The following is a 21,148-nucleotide window of genomic DNA, read 5'->3' as shown; positions in this document are numbered from 1 at the left end:
TTCCTTCATCCGCTCGTCGGGGACGGGGTGCCGGCATAGATGGTTCTGTCTGCTAGGTGTGGGGGGATTTCGTTCAGCTTCGTGGCGTTCGCAGTCACTTATGCCGACTGAACTCTTTTTGTTTCGACAGATCATAATAACAGGAGTGTGTTCATCAGGCATTGCCCGCCTTCGAGAGATAGGAGCCAAGTCTCATGAGCGACGTGCCTAGGTCACCCGCACGAGAGGTAGAGAGCTAGGTCCAAACTATGGTTCCAACTGCGTTGTAGCCTCCACCTGCGGTCCTGCTGCGCCTCTACGGCGTTCAACATGAGCAGAAGGATGCCAGTAGGCCTAATTTTGCTCGAGTGGATAAACTGCGGAGACCGAAGCGACCGAAGCGTTCTTGAAAGACTGACCCCCAAAATAGCCTGTGGAGATAGTGCGGCGATATGCAGATTCAACTACGAGTCCTGCCGCAGCGTGCAAGTCACCGAGGAATAAAGATGCATAGGATGTCTTCGTACATAGACACGACTATGGTACAGAGGCGTATTGCCTGATGTATAATACTCGGGAAAGCCCGTCTGTCTGCGTCGTCGCAACAACACCGGTGGCAATCGGAGCATGGGCCACATCGAATTAAGGTTGAGTTTCATCGGCCACGCTTGACGTCTGTTAAACTTCCACTTCCCGAGTCCCTTGGGTTGCCGAGATCAACTTCGGAAACAGGCATGCTTCCCAGCTCGATGACGGTATCATGCTGCACTGTGCGCTCGACGTCAATGGTAACTTGCAGGGGTTGCTAGAGCCGATATGCAGAGTGAGTCCGAGCCCGCAGGAAACGAGGAAGTGAGCAGAAGGCCTCACCTTGTTGGTGGAGAGGTCGTGGTGGGACTGCAACTGCACCGTTGAGACCGGTCGCAAGATTTAGGTTCAGAACGACGTACAAAGTTCCGCGGACTGAGCGGAGGATTTGCAAGCATGACAGGGAGCGGATAGCGAGCACCATCGCCCGAACCTTGCATCCTGCTGACCAGAGACTTCCGGGCATTCAGACTATAGACGGTCAGCCGGGTTCAGAATGTTTCACAGAGCCCGCGATCGTGCTCACCTTGCAAGCAAGGAGTTCGCATACACTGGAGTAGGGTCAGCAGAAGCGGTAGTCAAATGCTAGCGAGAGGTACATACGCTTGTTGATCGCTAGATGCATGCCGAGGAACGCGAAGTTATGTCTCATGAAGAGCCACTAGAGGACACAATTTTTAGTCACTGCTCGTCCAGAGGTATTGTGTCATGGACGTACGAAGAATAGCGATAGTGCAGTAGCGATACTGTGCGAGCGTCAGATGCGCATGAAATGGACAGAACGTGTAGAGCGCACCATGTAAGCATCCCGTTTTCTACTGTATACAATGTGAGAACATCGATCATATGGTTTATTCTGGACTTCCATCAGAGAAGACACTTCGAAAGGCAGTTGGGTGGCCCGTGCTCACCTAGCGAAGCCCGCGCGACCTTTGCGGATATAATAGCATAATATAGACGTGACCAGAATGTCGACCAATGCTGATGTCGCCAGTCCGAGAGTGAAAATATACTGACACAGAGACATCAGCTCAATCAATGCGACGGAGTTACAGTACAGAAACTCACAGAAAATTGCGCAATGAATAACGGATAGCTTCGGAGACGAAGCCTAGAAACAGCGTTAGCGCCGAAGAGCGAGTATTTGTAGAACTAGAGCAACACACATCTCTATCGTAGTTACTGAGGGATTCACGCTTCAGTAATCACTTGACAATAGGGACATATGGCTCGTACCGAGTGCAGATGCTGTGGATGTAATCAAGACACGGTCAACAACTTGAACGCATGATGATTCAACAATCGCAGGTACCTACCGACTCGTAGTAGTGCAAGGAGAATCTGATAGTAGCAACATGGTGGTCAGAACGGGAGGGTCAAGTAGTTGTACCGCGGATCTCACCAGTGGTACCGTGATGTACCAGTTGTGTCGACTCACTGGGCCAGGTTGTGAGTGCATGTGGCCTACGGGAATTAGTTGGCAGACGTACGCTTCCATATACGATGGATGAAGAAGCTAGAGGAGGTACCGCGGGCCAGTGAGTACGACGTCGCATACCTGCCAAGCATCTCACACTCTCACCAATGCACAATGACCGTGGTCAAGGCCTAATACGGGGTTAAATACATCAACGCCCCATCAAACAGACACTATGACGAACACGAGCTTACCGTAAGAGCTATTGTGAGCTTGAGGGGAATTATTGCGAGTCCACTAGAACAAACCGCCGGATACAACACATACCGCTATGGACCTAGGAGTCGTACGCCGGCGCCGTCAGTCATCGCTAACCACACCAGGCACACGGCCCAACCAACCATTGAATCTCATCCAATGTCGAATATGCCCCATAATCCGCAATGAGGTTCTCCCAATTTGCGGTGCACACAAATGCCGAATGGGTGATGTCCAGTAACCTTGAAGCAGTAGGTGAGTATCGCATGCGCAATTGTGGAACGTGGCCTACAAACCAGACAGCAAGAACCTGAGCGTAACAAGGCCAAGTCAGCGGAAGGTACACACAAACTTTGTATATCCATACTTACGATGGCTTTAGTCTGCAGCCGATCGTTTTGATACATCTGAAAGAACAACACTACCTGCATGAAAACCACTCCAGAAAGGCTGCAACGCCTCTGGGTTATTCGGGACGGTATCGGCCGATAAGGTTCACTCACAATAGGGCGACTAAGCCGCCAACCAAGACAGGGGGTGGGGCGTGATTGAACACGGTCTCCGTATTGGAAGCATTGGTCGATTGGAGGGTGGCGGCGGCGATACTGCGTGCAGCTGAGAGGGCAGGACGTGACATGCTCGAGAACTCGGCGGCAGAGGTCGGAAGAACGTCGTCCGAGTCCAAGCCAAAGGGGACGCCACGATGTAAATTCTTGGGGATATATACAAGTGATCGCTCCGCTCCGTGGAACAGTCATTGGTCCACCCATGTTCCAATCCAAGCATAGTTTGACTTGAACGCCCGAGCACTCAGGATGTGCCGTTAATCCTGTGCAGGCAACCCGAGTAAGGTCTTGTCGCTGGTGCGGCATGAAACGCATTCGCTCGGTGGACCCCTCTTCTGCTGGTGCGCGTGGCTGAATTTGAGTTAGTATCGATCATCCCGCCGAGCCAGCTGACAGGCGTTGACGCGCACCTGGGGAGACCCGTACCGCACAGTCCCCGTGCAGACCAACTTGAACGGCGGGAAGGCGCGGCAGCTGACGTTGGTGGCACCTTCCATACACAAAACGGTTAGCTGGAGCGCCCTTCCCCGCATCACCTGGCCAAGAGCGAGCGTGTCGCTGGGAGTACATGAGGTCGGATAGTCCAACTCCGGCCTTGCGCGCGGCGCACCACGCGTAGTCCTTATACTTGCAGACGTGCGCGGTATGTTGTATGTCCAGTAAAATATCTTCGAGTAGCAAGACAAGATAAAGCAAGATAGTAACATCTATGCACCCCTGCGTCAACTGTGAGATCCCACTAGTCAGCAGACGACACCACCTGCTGCTCGCTCACGACATGAGATAACTCACAAGAGTTCTATCACTGTAGCGTACCACCACCAAACCGTACTGGACACGGCGGCCCGAGTATGGAAGGACCGATCGGCAGAGGGATTGACAACGCGACTACGGTCTTCGTGATGATGATTGTGTTTATACCATCCTCGAGCGGACGTTGACCGAACATCAATCATGATGACTTGTGAAGGACGAGAGGGTCGTCAATGCGGCTTTTCGTTGACTTGCTGCACGAATCCAACACGATGCTGACATTCGGTAGTCCCTATATGGAGGGAACGGCAATTCCTGCAGCTCGCGGAGTCTACTTAGAGCGTCGCGTGGCGGAGAACAAACCCGACAATGCGACATCCAGGCAGAACCCGCGGGGCTGAAGTGCCGAGTCCAGCTTTGGACGCCACTTCAAATCCATCGGCGTATGCCCGCTCTTGCCGCGCAACGTGCAGTCGCCGCGCGCGGTGAGAACGTCATGGATATCTTCGGCACAGAAGGCCCACTATGATGGAATCCAGAATCTGGGATGTGATATTGCCTGCAGAAAGACATAAGCACCCTTCGCACTTCTTTCGGGAGTCCCACTGCCTCGTTCACCGGCTACAGGGTCCGATTCGCACCTTGCTGCTGAACCTCCGGCGACGCACGGGAGCTTGCCGCTGACTCATGGGCGAGGTTGAGCTTCATTGAAGCGAGGTTCAGACTCAGCTCAAGCCCGCGGACACCTGTCGTCCGGACTCTATAGCATGTAAGAGCAACGGCACGGTAGCGAGGCGGTGGACATCGCGAGGACAGCGGTCAGCCTAATCCAGCCAGACGCTGTACTTTGCGAGGCTACTCACCTAATTCCGGCAGCCAACCTCCCGCCAGCCCTGGCACCATCACCCTCGCTTCCCCTCATACGAAACATGGTATGGAAGCTCTCGTCGGAAAGCGGCTACTCACGTAGGCCCCGATAGTCGGACGTGAAGAGGTGCCAGCCTGCGACGCTCTCGAAAATTTCAGCGGCGATTCGCGTAACTCCCATTGACTTCCTCGACGCAATGACGGGAACGAAGCCCCAGGCGAGGCGCGCACAGTCCGGACGCAGTATCGCAGTATAGTGCTGCCAACAAACCCTGTCCAGGAACCGTCTCTGCAAGTGGGGTTAGCGGGGGAGACCAGTTACATAACGTCCGGCCACACTCACACGGGTATTGCCTCCGAAAGCGAATCCGACAGTAACTCTGCGGCACTGTTACGAACTGCACGCAAAACGGCCGCAACAAACTATGCGTCCTCCAAGGTCCTCCATAGGAAGCTCAGCGCAGATCACAACCTGGGAGGCGGGACATCAGCTCCATCTATGGGGGATCATGCATCCAGGTCTCGGCAAGGATCATGGCCGAAGCACTCCCCTGGCCGTGTGCTGCATCACCAAATGACTGCCTTCTGCGCCACAAGAAGGACGGCGTCCTCGTATGAGGTATCCATGAACCGCATCGGAAGAATGGCACTGACGCCCCTGCGGATTCGGCACGCATTCGTGCACCGTCGATTTCGGCGGAACCCGGCGGAGGCGAGAGATCCTGCCTGCAGATGGAGAGTTGCCGCTGCCCTCTATAGTGAGCGAAGATGCATTGGGGAACGATTGAATGAAACAGGACATTGGCAGGACTTCCTGGCAGATGGACAAACCCAGCGCAAACTGACGGACAACCTAATAGCTGCGAACCGAACGGCTCAGGACCCGGTGGCCAAGCTTCCGCCGCGCACAACGTTCGCGCCTGGTGCAAGCCGTCAGATCAACGCCTGATAACACGAAGAACAGGTCCTAACGTACCCTGTGCGCGCGGGTCATGAGACGACGCGGAGCTTCATCTTCGAATCTTCTGCCAGGGAGGTTCCGATAGAGGGGAACGGAACGTGGGGGCCCAACTGCAGCGGCACGGTCGTCAACTGCAGGCTGAGCTTCGACGCGGGAATGCGCTGAGAATGCGAACGCGATCCAGCATTCAGGTCTCAGGCCTGTTCAGGGTCCAATGCCTCCGAAGAAGGCGCATGCCAATGCATACATCATGCGTGCCTCGCGTCCGTGTGCGCCACCGGGAACGAGTGGGACCCATCGATCTGGGTCCAGGAGCTGGGGCTACGCGGTAAATGGAAGGCAGATGCCACGCCTAAATGGCGACCAGGATTGCTGCCCCAAGTCACCGTGAGACGGACCCCGTGCGGGCTATCAACTCTAATCTGGCCAACCAAGTGAAATGGCGACGTATAATAGGACGTGGTCTTCCACACACCTTGCTCGTTCTTGCTCATCAGCTTTCACAATGGGCGAGAAGACAACCCACAGGGGCCGCGCTATTCTCGCCACTGGGGAGGGAATCGCAGCTAGTATGGGACGTCAATTGACTGTCAGTCTAACGATGTCCCCGATCTCTCATAAACCTGACTGACCTGCACGCGGACATGTTGGTAGCCCCATAGAGAACATGAACCGGGTTCTCACCGCTCTGGGAGCCGACTTGCACGCCAAGCCGTGCGTTCGAGCCGTTCTACTTCATTGCGACTGCATCCCGGCATAGCGAGATCCCTGGCTTTTCGGAGACACCTCGTGCGAATCCGGCTGACCCTCGCGTTCACATCGCTGCCAAAGGAGCTGTGGGAGCCCGCGTACACCTTTACGACAGCCGGGTTACCTCTTCGCACACGGGCCTTGAGGGCCAAACTCCGTGAAGCTCCGTCAGCGTCCTGCATGCCTGAGCTTGCTCGATGTGGGAAGCTCACCATTCCAGGTTGCGCAGATCTCGCTCCGATTCAGGAATCACGTAGGAGGGCAATATTGAGTTGGACCTCGAAGTCGAGGGGCGAGTGCGATTCCGAGCGCAATGTCAATGGCAAGAAGTGTACGGCTGGAGGACCGGAAGTACGTGTACGTAGTGGAAGGCGTACACGTTTCGGTCTTCCGATCTTCTGTTGTGAAGCGATTCGAAGAGCTTCAAGCAATTTCCGAGTGCAGCGATCCGCGACGTCCAGCGTTGGTTGGGCAACCTAAACGTTAGCATGTCAAGGGAACGTTAGTGAAGGGACACGAATGCATCCCTGCTGACGTAGAGTGGTGGAAACATGTGTTCGTCCAGGTACGGTGCGCGTGTGATACTTATGATGAGATGTATATCATCAATTCCCTGCAATGATACGAGGTCGTCAGCGCGGAGCTCGGCATCGTGCACGCGAACCACTCACCCTAAGAGTTGACAATGCATAAGCTAGATGCAGATATACAGTATATGTAAGTTAACTATGCATGGAGAAGGTATACGTGTCTTTTTGATGCAATAATGCGATAGAATGCGATGCGTTTGCAAATTTGCTGCCATGGCCCTATCCAACCTGACCCTCAATGCCATCTTCCCAACTCCCCGTCCCTCGCCGTCCCCCTAGGGCCGTCGCTCACCGGACTTTCGCTGCCTGACCATCCTCGAGCCGCCGTCTCCTCGTAGGAAGCTCTGTGTCTGCGTCGCTTTGTTTCCATGGCTTGTGGCTCCAGTCCTGGGGCGCGGGAAGGTATCCATGCGGACCGGGATACGGCAGACCAGGGGCAATAGGATAAGGCGGAACATGCGGGGGTGGCAGGTGCGTGACAGGGTTGATGCGCGAGCGGAAGAGCATGATGACCGAGTTGACGAAGAAGGTAACGAACACCAAAGACGCAATGGTGATAGTCTGTACGATATACAAAGTACTCAGGGACGTGCTTGCACAGAGCATACAATGACTTACGATTGTCTTCCAGCTGATCTGCTCGACGAATGTGTTGATGATCTCGCCGATGACCTCGAAGCTGACCTTCGTGCGGCCAACCTTGGTCGGATCGCGGTTCATGCATGTCTCCCAGGCAGCGCACTGCGCCGCCATTGCGGGCACCTTGCCTTCTGCGCACAGGTTGGTCTTGTACGCGAGAGAGCATTGCGCAATCTCCTGGACGATGTCCATAGAGTATTCTGAGACGCGATGCTCGACGTCGCGTTGTAGCATGAGTAGGAACTGGACGAGGATGTAAAGGGCGATAACTGCCAGCGACGTATTGAAGCCGAATTGCACGTAACTGGTGGGCCGCCTCGGTATTAGAATACACACTGTCTCACCACGAAACGACAAGGCACGCACCCCAAGAGTCGGTACGGTAGATCAGATTGCTGACCAGGGCCCGCCATGTTGAGCGTGTAGTGGTTGGTAGTCTTCTGGACGTGCACATATCCTTCCTCGTCTCCACTCTCGTCCTCACTACTCTCATCATCATTCACCCGCGCACGTCGCCGTCCGACTTTGCTTCGTGCACGCTCGTTCCGCTTCTTGAAGACTCTCCGCAACGCGCCAACAGCCATGGGTCGGTCACCGTCGGCCTCCTTGTCTTTCTCCGGCGACGGCCCACCTGGACTCGACTCAGCCATGTCGACTTCTGGTATCTCGGGCTCTGGGAAGGACATCTTGGTAGGCGAGCCATTCGGAGGTGGGGGTGCCCAGGCCGGGCTGTGGGCTCTTTGCGGGAGCGGCTCTTGGAAGAGGAAGGGCGCATTAGCGTGTCTCGAGAACGTGGGCCAAGATGGGCTATCCGGGGGATGGAAGGTGGGTGTAGGAAAACTTGGTGTGGATGGATTTATTTCCGCGAATGGGCCTGACAGGAAGTCAGTACATGTATAGTCCTTGATTGTACTGGCGTTCGCTCGGTAGCCACACTCCTACTACTACCAGCCCGCGCACATAAGAGTATACCACTCACGTTTTCTGGGCGTGTGCGGGTCCTCCCCAGGGTTCGCCCATACGGGTTTCTGGTTGCTGCTTGGCCGCGATGTAAACTCGAAGTCCATCGGGGTCTCCGTCGACCTCTCTGCACGCAGGCGGTATGTCATAGCGTGGCGTTATCGAGCAGCGTTGTACAGTCGTAAAAAGCAAGAATACACAGCAGATACAGGCCCTCGGGGCCGAGACGAGAGACCGCGGTGGTGGTCGACGCAAGAGTTCGTGACCCCGGTTGAGTAGCGCGCAAACGCGTGCATCACGTGAACGTGGCACGTATGTAGGCGTCTATTGTCTTCGCGCCGAGTACCGTAACCGACAACCTCAGCGACACTCACAGCGAGCAACGGTGAACTCATCTTCGGCCTTGGCTACCATGTCCTTCGCGCTGCGGTATTCCATCTCCAAACGTCTTGCTTCGTGTCTCAAGCAACGAACAGCTCCAATAACTCAACATGCTCGTCGGATACATCCGTTGGCGGCCGACTGGAGCGGAATGGGACACGCACACCCTGTAACTGCCAATCTGGTCCCTATAGTCATCGAACAGACGGTGAGTAATATACTTGTGGCACTTGTGTGGAACGGTGCTGGAGCTGGATTGCGTTTATAGGGTCGGGGAGAGCGCAGTTATGATATCTTCTCTCGTTTGCTGCGAGAACGAGTAATCATGCTGTACGGACCGGTGAGTGTCAATACACTCGTGGCATGACCCCATCTCATACGGAGCAGATCAGAGATACGGACTCTGCGCTCATCGTTGCTCAACTGCTTTTCTTAGAAGCCGAAGAAACGGCCAAACCCATTCATGTCTACATCAACTCCCCTGGCGGTAGCGTGACCGCTGGCCTGGCCATCTACGATACAGTGAGTCTCAACATGCACGCTCCTGCTACCTTCGACTTTGACCAATGTAGACGTAGATGCAATACGTGTCTTCGCCCATACACACATACTGCGTCGGCCAAGCATGCTCCATGGGCTCGTTACTGCTCGCTGCCGGAGAGAAAGGCAAGCGCCACGCTCTGCCGCATTCGAGCATCATGATTCATCGTAAGCACTACGTTCTGGAGAGAAGTCAACGTTGCATGCTCAGCTCATCCCGCTCTCGTAGAACCCTCCGGTGGAGCGTCCGGACAAGCCTCCGACATCGCTATCCATGCCAAGGAGATTCTCCGGGTGCGCGAAGTGCTCACCCGCATCTACCAAAAGCACTGCGCCCGAGAAGGCGAGTCAGTAGAAGACGGTATGAGCCGATTCGGTAAGTCCCATTGTCCATTTCAACGGACTTGTATGCGAATGCCAATGCCAATGAATGTCAACAGAGACAGCGCTGGAGCGCGATTACTTCATGACTGGTAAGAGTCTGAAACCTGCGATACGCAACTACGCCTTTGCTGACCCATTGAATGACTAGCCGATGAAGCATTGCAGTTCGGGATCGTTGATAGAGTGCTAGAAAGGCGACCGAAGGTCGAGACTAGTGCATAGTTGTTGAGGCTCCGCGTGTTACATGCTCATTTCCACATTGATCGTCTCCCCCCTCTGCATGCTTGACACAACCTGGTTCGCAAAGTGACGTGAACGAGTCAAGTATGGCCACTCAATATGTTTTCTGAAGCAGTACGTCGTCTGACCAATGGTGCCATGCCTGGCAACCGGCTGCAAGTACCCATGTCAACTCCTTCCGTCCTTCCGCCCGAAGCTGACTTATATGCTCGCAGTCAGCGCAGCTTGGCGCCACCGCTTGATGCGATGACCACCGAAAGGGTACATGCCGCTCCAATATTTGCATGCGCTGGATCTCCTCTCAAACATGAGGGCATGCGTCGATCGGACAACATGCCACCCTTTAGCAATGCGGTGTTGCAAGCTCGCCAAGGTCCTGCCATGGGCGCGGGCGTCGGCGGTGTCCCGACGATACAGTCCAGACCCCCGCACGAGAAAACCTCACGCAGGGGTATCGTAATGTGCTCCATACTCGCCGAACCATTACTCTTCACGCGCGCATACGAATCTTCACCTGTGATGGAACGCACTAGTGAGTTGTTGCTCATCCATTCGAAGCTCACCACTCTCATGCTTCAGACTGCCATTTCCGCCACGAGCTCATGGATCAATCCTAACGAGCGCATTGCAAGTCGTTATGATCGGTACAGTACATGGCTGGCGCCTCATACGGACGCGTCATGATGTCAGCACTCGGCCGACGAGAAGACGCCCCCTGCCACGGAGCGATGGATCAATCGCGGGCACATCTCAGCTGTCAAGCACATATCCCCACGATGCATGTACGCGCGGTCCCCTGGGTCCTCGCCGTATGCGCAGCGTAGGTTGAGCGGCAGCCTTGCAACTGCTGTATTGGCTCCGGTTCCGTCAACATCACCACTGTTCTGTTCTCGAGATTCCGGTAGTGGGATGTCATATCTGCCCCTGTGCGCCGCCGCAGTCAGAGTTGGCTCTAAGCTCACATACCGCATGATGGTTTTTGTGGTGCAGCCGTGGCACGAGTCTGCGACAAGGCGGTGTGCGCTGTGGCTTCTGTTCTGTTCAGGTGTGTCACTGAGGCAAAGCTGAGCGCTGAGCAAGGACCTGCTCCCCAGCTTGATGAACGACTGGATGTTACCAGCTCGGGTGGTCACCCAGTGGGATTGCAAGTGTGTTCCTTCGGAGGCGATAGTCCAGACGTCCATGGTCCGTCCCTAGGCCTTGTGGTGTGCCTTGACTTCACATGTTATCAGGCTGACTTGCGACTTTTCAGAGAGCACCCTGTTCCCACCGGTCTCGTATCAACTGCCCGAACGCGCCCCTGCGGCTCCCCGCTGCACTACGCAACACTGTCCTTCAAGCTCTTCAGTTTCTGCGACCACCTTTGGAATCCACGCCAACAGGAACGCTCACCACACAGAAGTAAGCTCAGGTTTCACCTGTCCTGTAAGCGCATAGTTGTCATGAATTTCCATTCTAGGGTGATCTGCACCTTCAGCGTCGCTTCAGCAAGTAGCGGCGTGCGTCACTATGCATCTCTCGTACGAGGTCTCCCGTTGCCACGCACCAAGAGACTCGATCGCGGTACCGCCCAAGATGGCAAGAGCGCATGTACATACACACATGGCCAGTCGGTGGACCAACAAGGACCCATGACCTTCACCGACATCGATGTTATGCCTTGCATGCCCGAAACTGCCCTTGCACAGTGCCGCGAAACCATCGGTCAGCTTGTACGTTTGGTTCGAGCCCTTCGGGATGATTGAATGCAAAGATCCCATCATTGCCTCCCCCATGTACAGTGTGAGGCGTTCCTGAACCCTTCGCTACGACGCATCGGAACCGCAAGCTGTACCACCCCATCCCCATCCGGGCAAAGTCTGCACAGCATGAGCTCCGAAGCCCCTCCGGAGTCGGGAGTGTGTTGCTTGGCGAGATCCTTCATTGGTTTCTCACGAATGCAACAGAACTCTACATACCAAGGTGCGCTGTTGGATTTTGTCTGACACTGCGCAGCCATCGAAACCTCCGGACTCGCCGACAATGATGGCGTCCTCACGTCGTGCATTCCTTCCGGTCCGTGCCTGTTGCCGTCCATCACCGGTCAATATTGATTATTCAGAGATCCTCTGCAGACTGCTGTCGCCGTCCGAACTGCGGCCAACTACTATTCGCGACGGGTTTCATATATCGTACTCGTCCAAACCGACGATCCTGATACTCGGAAGAGTCAATGCGGGTACGACTAGTTACTGATATCCCGTAGTCGGCGCGGTGAGTGTGATGGGTTCGAGCTTTTTGCAAACATGCTGACGTTGGAGAATAGAACAGCCTTGCAATTGGGCGCGATCGGGGGGCTGGTTGGCACTAGTTGAGGTCACTTACGAGGCGTGAGTGAGGCAACTTGGGCGGTGCCTCCGAAGGCGCTCAGACCCCGCGCCCGGGGTCCCGGCAGCCGCCCGCGCCCTGATCCATGTGCATGCATGTCGTGCACCGTCCAAGTCGTCTGCTCATCGATGCATCCATCGTCAGGCGAAAGACAATAGCACACAAAAGCACACACAAGACATCGACAAGATAGAAGCGGTAAGTAGCACGCGGCAAGGTTAAACTGATCGTGCATCGCAGATCTTGAATTTGAGTACGCGCTAACAAGACCGAGGGGTTTCGGGGTCCTGGAGATGGAAGGTTGGCGAGCGGCAGGTGCGGGATGCGCGTTGCGAGAACTTGTTGTGATCCAGATCCCCCGCCTTATATCCAGCATGGCGCCCCCGCTTGCCCCGAGCTTCTTCTCCTTCCCCTTCGCCAACCTCCACCTTCAGGAGGACCCTTCTCCTCTTTCCCCGCTCCCCGCAGGCCAACCTGTTGCCGAGGAACGTTTATTGTGAGTACTGGACTTGCTGAGCAAGAGAGCTGCATGCTGACAACCGTGGCGGAAGGTAGTAACGCTGAAAGATAGAGCCCATAATGTTCACGAAGTCCTCTCTCGTATTCTCCCTATGCGCGTCATACGCCTCTGCGGCGTTCATACCTCCATCAAGGCTCGATGTGCCTGTTCTCCTGGGTGCTGGAGGTCGGCCGATCCTGGGTGTGGGCATGGTACGTCGCCGGATTTGACACCCCGTTCTCCCCCGGTCCTCACCCCGCTCGGTACCTAGGGTACTCAAGGCGTTGGGACGGTCCAACACTTCAACTTTACGCTCACGACCAGTCTGGGATACTCATCCGTAGCCAACAAGGGCTCCAGTGACTTCACCGACACGGCAACGTGAGTGCGAGCCTTGCTCTGTTAGCGAGAATCAAGAGACCGAAACTACACAGTTACGACATCTCCCTCTCTCCGAACGCGAAGAGCCTCAATGGATCGCCTGCAATGGCTCTCGGTGGAGGGAACTTCAGCGGTTCGCTCATGAAGGAGAACTGTTCACTATCAACGAACCAGGGCACTCCGTGGGCGTATACTAACCAGACAAGTAAGAACGGCAGCACCCCCTGCTGGTCGAAGAACCTCCTAACCATTCTGTATAGTTGTCCTCATGGACAACCAGACCCAGGGGTCGCCGTTCGAGAATGGTGTCTCGGGCCTCCTCGGCCTGGGTACGCTCAAGAAGCCAACTACGGCCGCAGGCTTCCCTGCCACCTTCGACGATGGTATCTATGGACAGTACTATATCAGAAATCCCGAGGCCACGAACTTCACCTTTGGCATGGCCCTGAAGCCTTCTCCGGTGATCCCGGGGAATGGTAGCTCGCTCACCATCCCTCCTGGCGCTAAGTCTCTGGCCGACTCCAACGTTGGAACGATTCACTGGCTGCAGCCAGATACGTCCGCATACCAGCAGGACAAGATGCAGTGGACGACAGTGCAGAGCGGCATATCTAGCGGATATCTCACTGGCAACGAGCAACCCGACCTTACTGTCAAGCTGGACGGCTGGTCAGCAAAGATCGGTAGCAACAACGTCGCGAACGGTGATGGCATCCTGGTCAACATCGACCCCTACTATTCGGGCATCTACATGCCAGGCTCTCAGGCACGCCTTATCCGTAGGTCTTCTCGGGGACGATGCTGCGCATCCCTGACGCTGACGCTCCTCCTATCGGTAGATGACGCCATCCCTGGCTCAAACCAAGTGTCTAAGTCGACGATCTCTGGTCAAACAGTCTCCTGGGAGGTCCCTTGCAACACGAACGTGCAGTTCACTGTCGCCATCAACGGCCAGCAGTTCACCGTCGACCAGTCCCTTATCATTGTCAACCAGGGCGACGGAACGTGCATCAGTCTCATCGAGGGCTTCACGGACTCCGCAGTCACGCAGTACATCTTTGGCCAGAACTGGCTTTCCCAGCTCTACGTGTAAGCCGTGTATCCCCTTGGCGCAACCCGCCCGGAACTAACCCGCTGCGCACAGCATCTTCAACATCCCTAAGGACGGCGATGCAGCGCTCGCGTTCGCGCCCCGCAGCGTATCCTCCACCAAGTCTCGCGACATAGGGGCCATCGTAGGCGGTACAGTCGGCGGTGTCGCAGGCGTCGTCGGCCTCGGCCTCCTCGCCTTCTACTTTATCCGGCGCCGCCAAGACAACTCCTTCTTCAAGCGCGCCGCCGAGCTCGAGGAGGAGCACAAGGTCGCCAGCACGGTGCAGCCATACACGTTTGGGGCTCCCTCCCCTGACGTGCGCCCGGTGTCCTATGCCGTGTCGGGTTACACGACGCCCCCTGTGTCGCCGAATGTCCCCCTCCTGAACCAGGACCCCGGCCAGCTCCCGCCGTCGTATGAGGAGGCGAGCGAGAGCGGCGTGTCGTCGCCGACGCGGACCTATCCGAGGGAAAAGGCAGGCTACCGGCAGGATACGATGATGACAACGAACGGCACACCGAGTGCGCCGGTGAGCCCGAACAACCAGACGTCGTTCGCGGGGCCTAGTCAGTGAGGGGTGGGTTCGAAGGCAGAGTAGAGTCTTCGTGTACATACGGATCTTCTTGCTCGCAGTTCCTGGGAACGGTTTATTTAGTGCGTCGGAGGAAAACTCTGCATCTATGGTCGGGGAGCATGTCATGTATCCAATAGTTCGCTTTGCAATGTCTCATATACGATTGGTACACGCATGCTCTCTCGTGCTCTCCTCGCTGTCGCTCTTTTTGCGTGTCATATGGACTAGATTCACTCATCAACATTTGAACGGACAAGGTTATGGACCTTCACTACATTACTACTGCCGTTATACTTATGGAAGCTCATCATGCTTGCTGAACGGGTTGGCACGGAAGGTGCAAACAGGCCATGGCCGCACCTCAAGTGAGTTCCCTAGCTCACAACGGATAGTCCTCCATCCGGTATCGTTCGCAAGATGTCCAGCCTTCTATTCCCAAAGCACACTGACGACTACTCTACACCAACGTGCATCAGAAATATCGCGGATAATTCGCAATGAGGATTACATGACACTATGAACTACACAGATATTACTACAGAAACAAATCAAAGCCAGTACTAGCGATAAGTCCAGAAAGCGACCCATGGCACGATAGCATCCGACACACAATCCTCACACTCGCAAGCCCCAGACGAACAGAGAGCACAGACAGAGCGCAGACAAATCTACTACTCCTCGTCGCTCTGCGTCATATACTCGTCGTCGCTGATAACCTGCTTACGACTGCTCTTTCCCCGCGGCGCCGGACGGTCGTCCTCGTCCATCGGGGTCAACGCCGAGTCGTACCCGGCCGAGGAGCCACCCGCGCCACCCGTGCTGGAGGGCGCACCAGGGAGGTCGCTGCCGACGATGACCTTAGCGAACGCGTTGTTGAACGCCTTCTCCATCTCGTCGGCGTCGACGTACACCCACGAGCCCTCCTGGTTGTACGTGCGCGCGTTGCTGAACATGAGGCGCATGTCTTCCCGGAAGTCGAGTACGTTCTTGTAGTAGTGCGAGCTGATGCGCTTCCGGATCGTCGACAGTGCGATCGGGTGCTGGATGAGCTGGTAGTAGTCGGGGTACTCCCGCCGGTCTGGCAGCTCCCTGAAGAGGTCGCTGCGCTTCCGTCCAGTCTCGTCCTCGAGGTTGAGAACGGCCTTGTGGACGTCATTCAGGGACTTCTTCATCTTCTCCTTCAGAGGCGGTGGCAGCTCAGGCTGCTTCGTCTTACGGCGTTTCTACAAGGACGGTTCAATACTTCGTAACTACAACACTGCAAAACGCTGATACTCACCGTGTCACGGTCGTCATCTTCATCTTCGATGATCGAAGGCGTCATAGAGGTGGACTTGCCGCCTCCACGCTTGCGCTTGCCGCTCACCGGGATAGCGTCGAACTCCGGCATTTTCGACTTGCCCTTCTTGCTCTTACGACCACGCGGCGTGTCGATCTCAGGTGCCGGCGAACCGTTGGACTCGACTTCCCTGACCAGTTTGCTCTGCGCACGGCGCTCCTTCTTCTCTAGAGCGCGCGCGGAGAGCTCCTGGATGTCCTCGCCCTCTTCCAACGCCTTCGAACGGGGTCTCAGCCGGGATCTCCACGATGGAACAGAGGGACCACTCACCATTGCCCACTGGTCATCGCTGAGGCCGTCGTTGTAGTTGACGACGGTGCGCCGACGGTGTCCACGGCCCTCCATCTCGTCGATGGCGTCGGGCTCCGCGAACGGCTCATCCAAGCGGTAGCACTCGGGCAGCTCCTCGAGCTGCATAAGCGGCGGCGGAGGCTTGCCGCGGTTGCCTGCGCGCCGCCAGTTCTCGAGGGCAGTGCGCTCGCGCTGGAGGTCGATCTCATGGAAGATCACTTGCTCTTCGTCCGACCGAGCGATGATCTCGTTGATCTCGTCGTCGTTCATGTCACCGGCCTCCTCGTTCTCCTCCTCCTGGTCGGCCTCGAGGATGGAGCGCAGGAATTCTTCCTGTTCCTCCTGGGTCGACTTGTTGTCGAAACGACCAGCCTGGATGACCTTGTCGTCGATGTCGAGCTTGTACCGCGCACGCGCGAACATGGCTTCCTCGACACTCTTCTCGGTGATGAACCGCAGAATGCGAACGACCTTGGTCTGACCGATACGATGCGCACGATCCTGTGCCTGGAGATCGGCGTGAGGGTTCCAGTCACTGTCGAAGCTAGATAACATGGTGCATTAGTACTAGGCATGAGACATGACTGTAACAGTAAAGCTCACATGATGACCGTATCAGCAGTCTGCAGGTTGAGACCGAGACCACCAGCACGGGTGGAGAGGATGAAGACCTTGTACTCCGAGTTTGGAGCGTTGAAGAGCTGGACATGGCCCGCACGATCCTCGGTCTTCGTTCCACCGTCGAGACGGAGGTACTTCCAGCCCATCATCTTGAGGAAATCCTCCATGATATCCATGACCTTCGTCATCTGGAAGAAGATGAGGACCTATCACCATGTGCATGTCAGCGTACATTCCGAGTATACACCACAAGAACGCTTACTCTGTGACCAGTTGCGAAGAACTTCGGAAGAATGCGAGAGAGCAGCTCGATCTTGCCCGAGCTTCGGATGAGCTTGTCGTCGATCATGGAGCCCGGGTTGACATTGTCCTCGACGCTCTCGAACAAGAACGGGTGCTGACAGATCTTTCGGAGCTGCATGAGCTCGTTGCTCAAACCCTTCACACCACCCGGTTTGCTGCAGCGTATTCATCAATATCAATAAGCCACAAGAGAACAAAGGAGAAAAGAAAACCAACGCACCCCTTCGAGTCCTTGCCATCGGCAATCATCTTGTACTTCTTCATCTGCTTGTACAGCTGCGACTGAAGGGCACTCATGCGAATCTTGATGACCTTCTCGACCTTGTCCGGCAGCTCCGACTCGACGTCCTTCTTCAGACGACGGAGCAGGAACGGCCGGAGCACTTTATGCAGGCGGCGGATGATGAGCAGCGCCTCTTCTTCGTTCAGCTCAATCTTATCGCCCGTGCCCGAGTTCGCGAATGGCGTGTTGAACCACTCGTCAAACGACTTGACCGAGTTGAAGACCTTGGGCAGCGCGAAGTTGAGCAATGCCCACAGCTCGGGAAGGTTGTTCTGCAGCGGCGTTCCGGTGAGGATGAGACGGTAGCGGGAGTGGTAGTACTGCGTGAGCGTCTGCGCGAGTTTACTCTGCGTGTTCTTCATACGGTGACCCTCATCTAGACGGCCATAAGTATAAGGACCTTGTACGAAAGCAAAGACACGTACCGATAATCATGTAGATCCACTTAATCCTGCTCAGGTGGTTACGATCCTTGATGATGTACTCGTATGTCGTGAGCACGACCTGGAAGTTGTTCGTGCGGAGCTCCGACTGCAGCACTTTGCGCTGCGTCGGGTTGCCCTTGTAAGAGATCATGTTCACACTAGGCGCCCACTTCGCAAACTCGCCCGACCAGTTCGTCATCGTCGAGAGCGGCACGATGACAAGGTAAGGACCGCGTTGCTTCTTGGACTCGATCAGGAACGTGATAAGCGAGATTGTCTGGATGGTCTTGCCGAGACCCTGTCGACGACATTCATTAGTACGCTCACACACGAACAGCACGGTCAGGAACATACCATCTCGTCGGCGAGGATACCGTTGAGCTTGTTGTTGTACAAGCTGACCATCCACTGGAGACCCTTGAGCTGGTACTCCTTGAGCGTACCACCGACCAGGATCGACGGCTGCTGCGTGATCCTCTCCTTGATGCGATGCGCGACGGCGTAGTAGTCGAGCTTGCCCTTCTCCTCCTCCATGCTGAACGCCTTCGCGCCGAACGTTGCCTCGCTCACGGGGCCCTCCTCCGTGTCAAACACCATCGTCGGATCGTGGCCCTCCGCACGCTGCTGCTCGACGACCGCCTGCGCGAGCGAGTCGAGGTACGCGTCCGTCTGCTTGAGCAGGTGCGTGATGCGCGTGTCCTTCGCCGTGTCGATGAGCTTCATGTACGCCTCCTCGTCGTCGTTCTTGAGCGCCTTGAGACGCTCCTTCGCGAGCCGCTCGATGCGCTTCTGCTCCTCCTTCTCGGTGTGCGCGTGGAAGGACAGCACGGCCTTGCCGAGGCGGGAGATGCGGTCCTGCGCGGAACGTCCGAGGGCGATGATGTCCCGGCCGTGGTTGCAGATGACGCCGAGCTGCTCGATGTGCTTCTGCTTTGCCCGACGCTCGCGGTCTGCCCGCTGCTTGCGCTCCGCGGCCTCCGTCGCGCGGATATCACGGAGCTGCACCTTCCGTGTCCTCCTGAAGTCTGTCCGGTTGAGGGGGAGGAGAGTCCCGTGCATGAGGCGCTCCGACACAGACGCACGCATGGCACGCTGCTTGTCGAGCACCCGCAGGGACTTGAGCTCAATGAGGGCGCAGAGCTTGCCGTGCGTGTTCACGCCTGGATGCATGAGCTCCAGCGACGGCTCCGTCACGTTCTCCTTGTCCTTGTCAGCCTCGTCTACGACCATGTTGTCAAGCCCGCCGTCGCCCATCATCGCCGGCATGGCCTCGAGCTCTCGCATACGCTGGTCGATGCGCGAGTCAATGTACGCGTTCCGCTCCTCGAGCACTTGGTGTGGGTCGAGACCAACGGGCATGATCGACGGGATGATCAGCCGCTGCATCCGTGTTGCCCACATAGCAGGGTTCACGTTCGGGTCGCGCTTGAGATGTGAGAAGGGGTGGAGGTACGCGTTGTATGGGTAGATTCCGGAGTCGACGTTGTCCTCGAGGAACGGTCCTTTCGGCACCTTGTCAGCGTCGATAGGCATATCTACGATCTCCTCCTCCTTGACTGTCTCCGGCGCCGGTGTGGCCTCCGTCGCTGGGTGCTCAACGCCATTGACCGGCGTCCCATTCGTGCTCTTATGGATCTTGACCGCGCTATCAACGACCCGCCCGTTCACGTCGTTACCGTGGAGGAGCGTCTGCAGGTCGGGGACTGCCTGATTAGGTACGCGAATCGCCTGCTGGATGGTGTCAGGAACGGGGAGACCGCGCGAGATGAGCTTGAAAGCATGGATCTGTGCACGGAGGGCATTAATCTGGTCGGAGGTGAAGGATACGGGAGTGTTCGGTGCCGGGGGATATGGTTGGTTAGGTACTGGCCCGGACGTCAGCGCACTGCCGTTCGCTGCTGGTACACCGTTCGTCATGGGTGTCATCGAGGACTGGCCATTGAGCCCTTGATGCGAGTGGTCAACCCCGGCGGCTTGCTCTTCTGGTTAAGATGTCAGTATGAAGGTAGTCAAGACAAATCGAGCCAGCAATATATGAAAAGGAATGAAGTCGAGTGCAAGTATCGAAAAAACAGCATAAGATTGTGAAGACGAAAACCTCATGACCTCTTGCTGTCACCGCTGACTGCTGGAGGGTGCCTGTTGCGCGAGTATTCTGTGCCCTTGCACAAAAGGCAGACTATAGGTCAAGGCTGAAGAGTGTCTGGTTGGCCCCACAACCAGGCAGCCTCCAGCCTCCCCTCGACAGGAGCAAGCACCGGCATCATATCCAAGGCGTGCTTCAAGTAAAAGGACCCTAGCATGCCTCCCGAGGTGAGAGACGAAGAGAAGAGGGAGGCATGGATGAAGTCGTCTGGTAGTTGGCACGACGCCGCGGCGGCGTACGACCGGCACTACGTGCATGAAAAAGGGCAGAGATGCGACGCTGTATCATTGCAGATGGTTGGAGCAACGCAGCAAGGCCTACACGGACGCGGGATGGGCACTGGTAATGCCTTACTTGACCTATCGCCCCCGAGCGCGCACGACGTGTATTCAAGCAAACCACGTAACCACAAGATAGGGACAAGGTTCTTGATAAGAAAGTGGGGGAGAAAGAGAAAGAACGGAGGAACGCGAAGGAAGAAGAAGCATAGACGAGGAAGAAGTACATGCAGACATGGATACTCACTTTGCTGCCGCTGGAACTCTGTTATGATCCTGTAGATCTTCGCGAGCTCGTCCGAGGTCTGGGGTGTGGCGCCGCTTGCACGAAGCATGTTCGCGCGCTGTGAGGGTGAGGAGCGAGGTGAGCAAGGACATGAGGAGATGTACGGAGCTTGAGAGTGGCAGCGAGTAGGGTCTCGTACCTGGATGAGCTGCTGCATGCGCGAGCGGACGTCGAGGCTGTTCATGTTGGGGTGTTGTTGTGCGGGGGCATTGGAAAACTGGGGGTGCGGGAGAGACTGAGGATTGGGGGCGATGTTGGGTGCGGCCATTGCGGGGTAGACGGCGGCGACGCGAGAGGATACCGCGTCGCGCAGATCTCGTGAGTGAACTGCAGTTGTCGGCCAGAATCGACGCCCAAAACAACCAGCCCTCCCCGCACTGCCTCGCTGA

General features: G+C 56.2%; 7 protein-coding genes across 7 annotated transcripts; 4 read left to right on the top strand and 3 right to left on the bottom strand.

Annotated features, from left to right (window-relative positions):
• Positions 1-470: 470 nt before the first annotated feature.
• Positions 471-2,894, bottom strand: L226DRAFT_562633 (uncharacterized protein). The gene is made up of 21 exons (XM_067683514.1): positions 2,746-2,894; positions 2,614-2,692; positions 2,539-2,552; positions 2,386-2,484; positions 2,312-2,321; positions 2,239-2,256; positions 2,150-2,175; positions 2,058-2,083; positions 1,970-2,004; positions 1,884-1,908; positions 1,804-1,815; positions 1,734-1,749; positions 1,636-1,678; positions 1,479-1,579; positions 1,364-1,423; positions 1,286-1,313; positions 1,171-1,228; positions 1,094-1,118; positions 930-1,038; positions 850-876; positions 471-784 (listed from the first exon to the last, which is right to left on the bottom strand). The coding sequence occupies exons 1-21, from the start codon at positions 2,877-2,879 to the stop codon at positions 635-637; spliced, it is 1,095 nt and encodes a 364-aa protein (XP_067531353.1). The 5' UTR covers positions 2,880-2,894; the 3' UTR covers positions 471-634.
• A 4,123-nt stretch (positions 2,895-7,017) lies between these two features.
• On the bottom strand, positions 7,018-8,435 carry L226DRAFT_547592 (uncharacterized protein; the record flags this gene model as incomplete). The annotated part of the gene is made up of 4 exons (XM_067682511.1): positions 7,018-7,290; positions 7,348-7,672; positions 7,735-8,242; positions 8,348-8,435. 4 exons carry the CDS (start codon positions 8,433-8,435, stop codon positions 7,018-7,020), a joined length of 1,194 nt encoding a protein of 397 aa, XP_067531352.1.
• Positions 8,436-8,683: 248 nt separating this feature from the next.
• L226DRAFT_615904 (uncharacterized protein) lies at positions 8,684-9,910 on the top strand. Its single transcript, XM_067686840.1, has 7 exons — positions 8,684-8,917; positions 8,978-9,049; positions 9,097-9,231; positions 9,288-9,417; positions 9,479-9,625; positions 9,690-9,722; positions 9,782-9,910. The coding sequence occupies exons 1-7, from the start codon at positions 8,741-8,743 to the stop codon at positions 9,853-9,855; spliced, it is 768 nt and encodes a 255-aa protein (XP_067531351.1). The 5' UTR covers positions 8,684-8,740; the 3' UTR covers positions 9,856-9,910.
• Positions 9,911-10,816: 906 nt separating this feature from the next.
• Positions 10,817-12,047, top strand: L226DRAFT_219902 (uncharacterized protein). The gene is made up of 5 exons (XM_067672992.1): positions 10,817-11,058; positions 11,126-11,274; positions 11,333-11,585; positions 11,655-11,928; positions 11,988-12,047. Exons 1-4 carry the CDS (start codon positions 10,972-10,974, stop codon positions 11,856-11,858), a joined length of 693 nt encoding a protein of 230 aa, XP_067531350.1. The 5' UTR covers positions 10,817-10,971; the 3' UTR covers positions 11,859-11,928; positions 11,988-12,047.
• Positions 12,048-12,614: 567 nt separating this feature from the next.
• L226DRAFT_574443 (uncharacterized protein) lies at positions 12,615-14,787 on the top strand (the record flags this gene model as incomplete). The annotated part of the gene is made up of 7 exons (XM_067685044.1): positions 12,615-12,736; positions 12,894-12,951; positions 13,011-13,120; positions 13,174-13,325; positions 13,381-13,899; positions 13,960-14,209; positions 14,265-14,787. 7 exons carry the CDS (start codon positions 12,615-12,617, stop codon positions 14,785-14,787), a joined length of 1,734 nt encoding a protein of 577 aa, XP_067531349.1.
• On the top strand, positions 14,571-15,383 carry L226DRAFT_219913 (uncharacterized protein). The gene is made up of 2 exons (XM_067672993.1): positions 14,571-14,660; positions 14,761-15,383. The coding sequence occupies exon 2, from the start codon at positions 14,894-14,896 to the stop codon at positions 15,305-15,307; it is 414 nt and encodes a 137-aa protein (XP_067531348.1). The 5' UTR covers positions 14,571-14,660; positions 14,761-14,893; the 3' UTR covers positions 15,308-15,383.
• Positions 15,195-21,081, bottom strand: L226DRAFT_615902 (uncharacterized protein). Its single transcript, XM_067686839.1, has 10 exons — positions 20,899-21,081; positions 20,721-20,817; positions 18,404-20,031; positions 18,050-18,347; positions 17,562-18,000; positions 17,301-17,496; positions 17,021-17,244; positions 16,397-16,961; positions 16,067-16,342; positions 15,195-16,010 (listed from the first exon to the last, which is right to left on the bottom strand). Exons 1-10 carry the CDS (start codon positions 21,025-21,027, stop codon positions 15,459-15,461), a joined length of 4,404 nt encoding a protein of 1,467 aa, XP_067531347.1. The 5' UTR covers positions 21,028-21,081; the 3' UTR covers positions 15,195-15,458.
• Positions 21,082-21,148: the final 67 nt, after the last annotated feature.

This window comes from Lentinus tigrinus (genome assembly GCF_003813185.1).
Source record: "Lentinus tigrinus ALCF2SS1-7 unplaced genomic scaffold L226scaffold_34, whole genome shotgun sequence".
In the NCBI taxonomy this organism is placed as follows: domain Eukaryota; kingdom Fungi; phylum Basidiomycota; class Agaricomycetes; order Polyporales; family Polyporaceae; genus Lentinus; species Lentinus tigrinus.
The sequence above is the reverse complement of the archived record's forward strand: the minus strand, read 5'-3'. Positions and strand labels throughout refer to the sequence as shown.

Excerpts from the sequence above, each read along its gene's own strand:
- L226DRAFT_615904 (XM_067686840.1), top strand. The coding sequence starts at position 8,741 with ATGTCCTTCGCGCTGCGGTATTCCATCTCCAAACGTCTTGCTTCGTGT. Across the intron at positions 8,918-8,977 it reads CTATAGTCATCGAACAGACG|GGTCGGGGAGAGCGCAGTTA; the intron begins GTGAGTAATATA and ends TTGCGTTTATAG. Across the intron at positions 9,723-9,781 it reads GCGCGATTACTTCATGACTG|CCGATGAAGCATTGCAGTTC; the intron begins GTAAGAGTCTGA and ends TTGAATGACTAG.
- L226DRAFT_219902 (XM_067672992.1), top strand. The coding sequence starts at position 10,972 with ATGAACGACTGGATGTTACCAGCTCGGGTGGTCACCCAGTGGGATTGC. Across the intron at positions 11,275-11,332 it reads GGAACGCTCACCACACAGAA|GGTGATCTGCACCTTCAGCG; the intron begins GTAAGCTCAGGT and ends TTTCCATTCTAG. Across the intron at positions 11,586-11,654 it reads GCGAAACCATCGGTCAGCTT|TGTGAGGCGTTCCTGAACCC; the intron begins GTACGTTTGGTT and ends CCCCATGTACAG.
- L226DRAFT_562633 (XM_067683514.1), bottom strand. The coding sequence starts at position 2,879 with ATGTCACGTCCTGCCCTCTCAGCTGCACGCAGTATCGCCGCCGCCACC. Across the intron at positions 2,693-2,745 it reads GGCGGCTTAGTCGCCCTATT|CCTTTCTGGAGTGGTTTTCA; the intron begins GTGAGTGAACCT and ends GAGGCGTTGCAG. Across the intron at positions 2,084-2,149 it reads ACCACGGTCATTGTGCATTG|CTTCTTCATCCATCGTATAT; the intron begins GTGAGAGTGTGA and ends TACCTCCTCTAG.
- L226DRAFT_219913 (XM_067672993.1), top strand. The coding sequence starts at position 14,894 with ATGGTCGGGGAGCATGTCATGTATCCAATAGTTCGCTTTGCAATGTCT.
- L226DRAFT_615902 (XM_067686839.1), bottom strand. The coding sequence starts at position 21,027 with ATGGCCGCACCCAACATCGCCCCCAATCCTCAGTCTCTCCCGCACCCC. Across the intron at positions 20,818-20,898 it reads GCATGCAGCAGCTCATCCAG|CGCGCGAACATGCTTCGTGC; the intron begins GTACGAGACCCT and ends TCACCCTCACAG. Across the intron at positions 17,245-17,300 it reads TCTTCGCAACTGGTCACAGA|GTCCTCATCTTCTTCCAGAT; the intron begins GTAAGCGTTCTT and ends ACATGGTGATAG.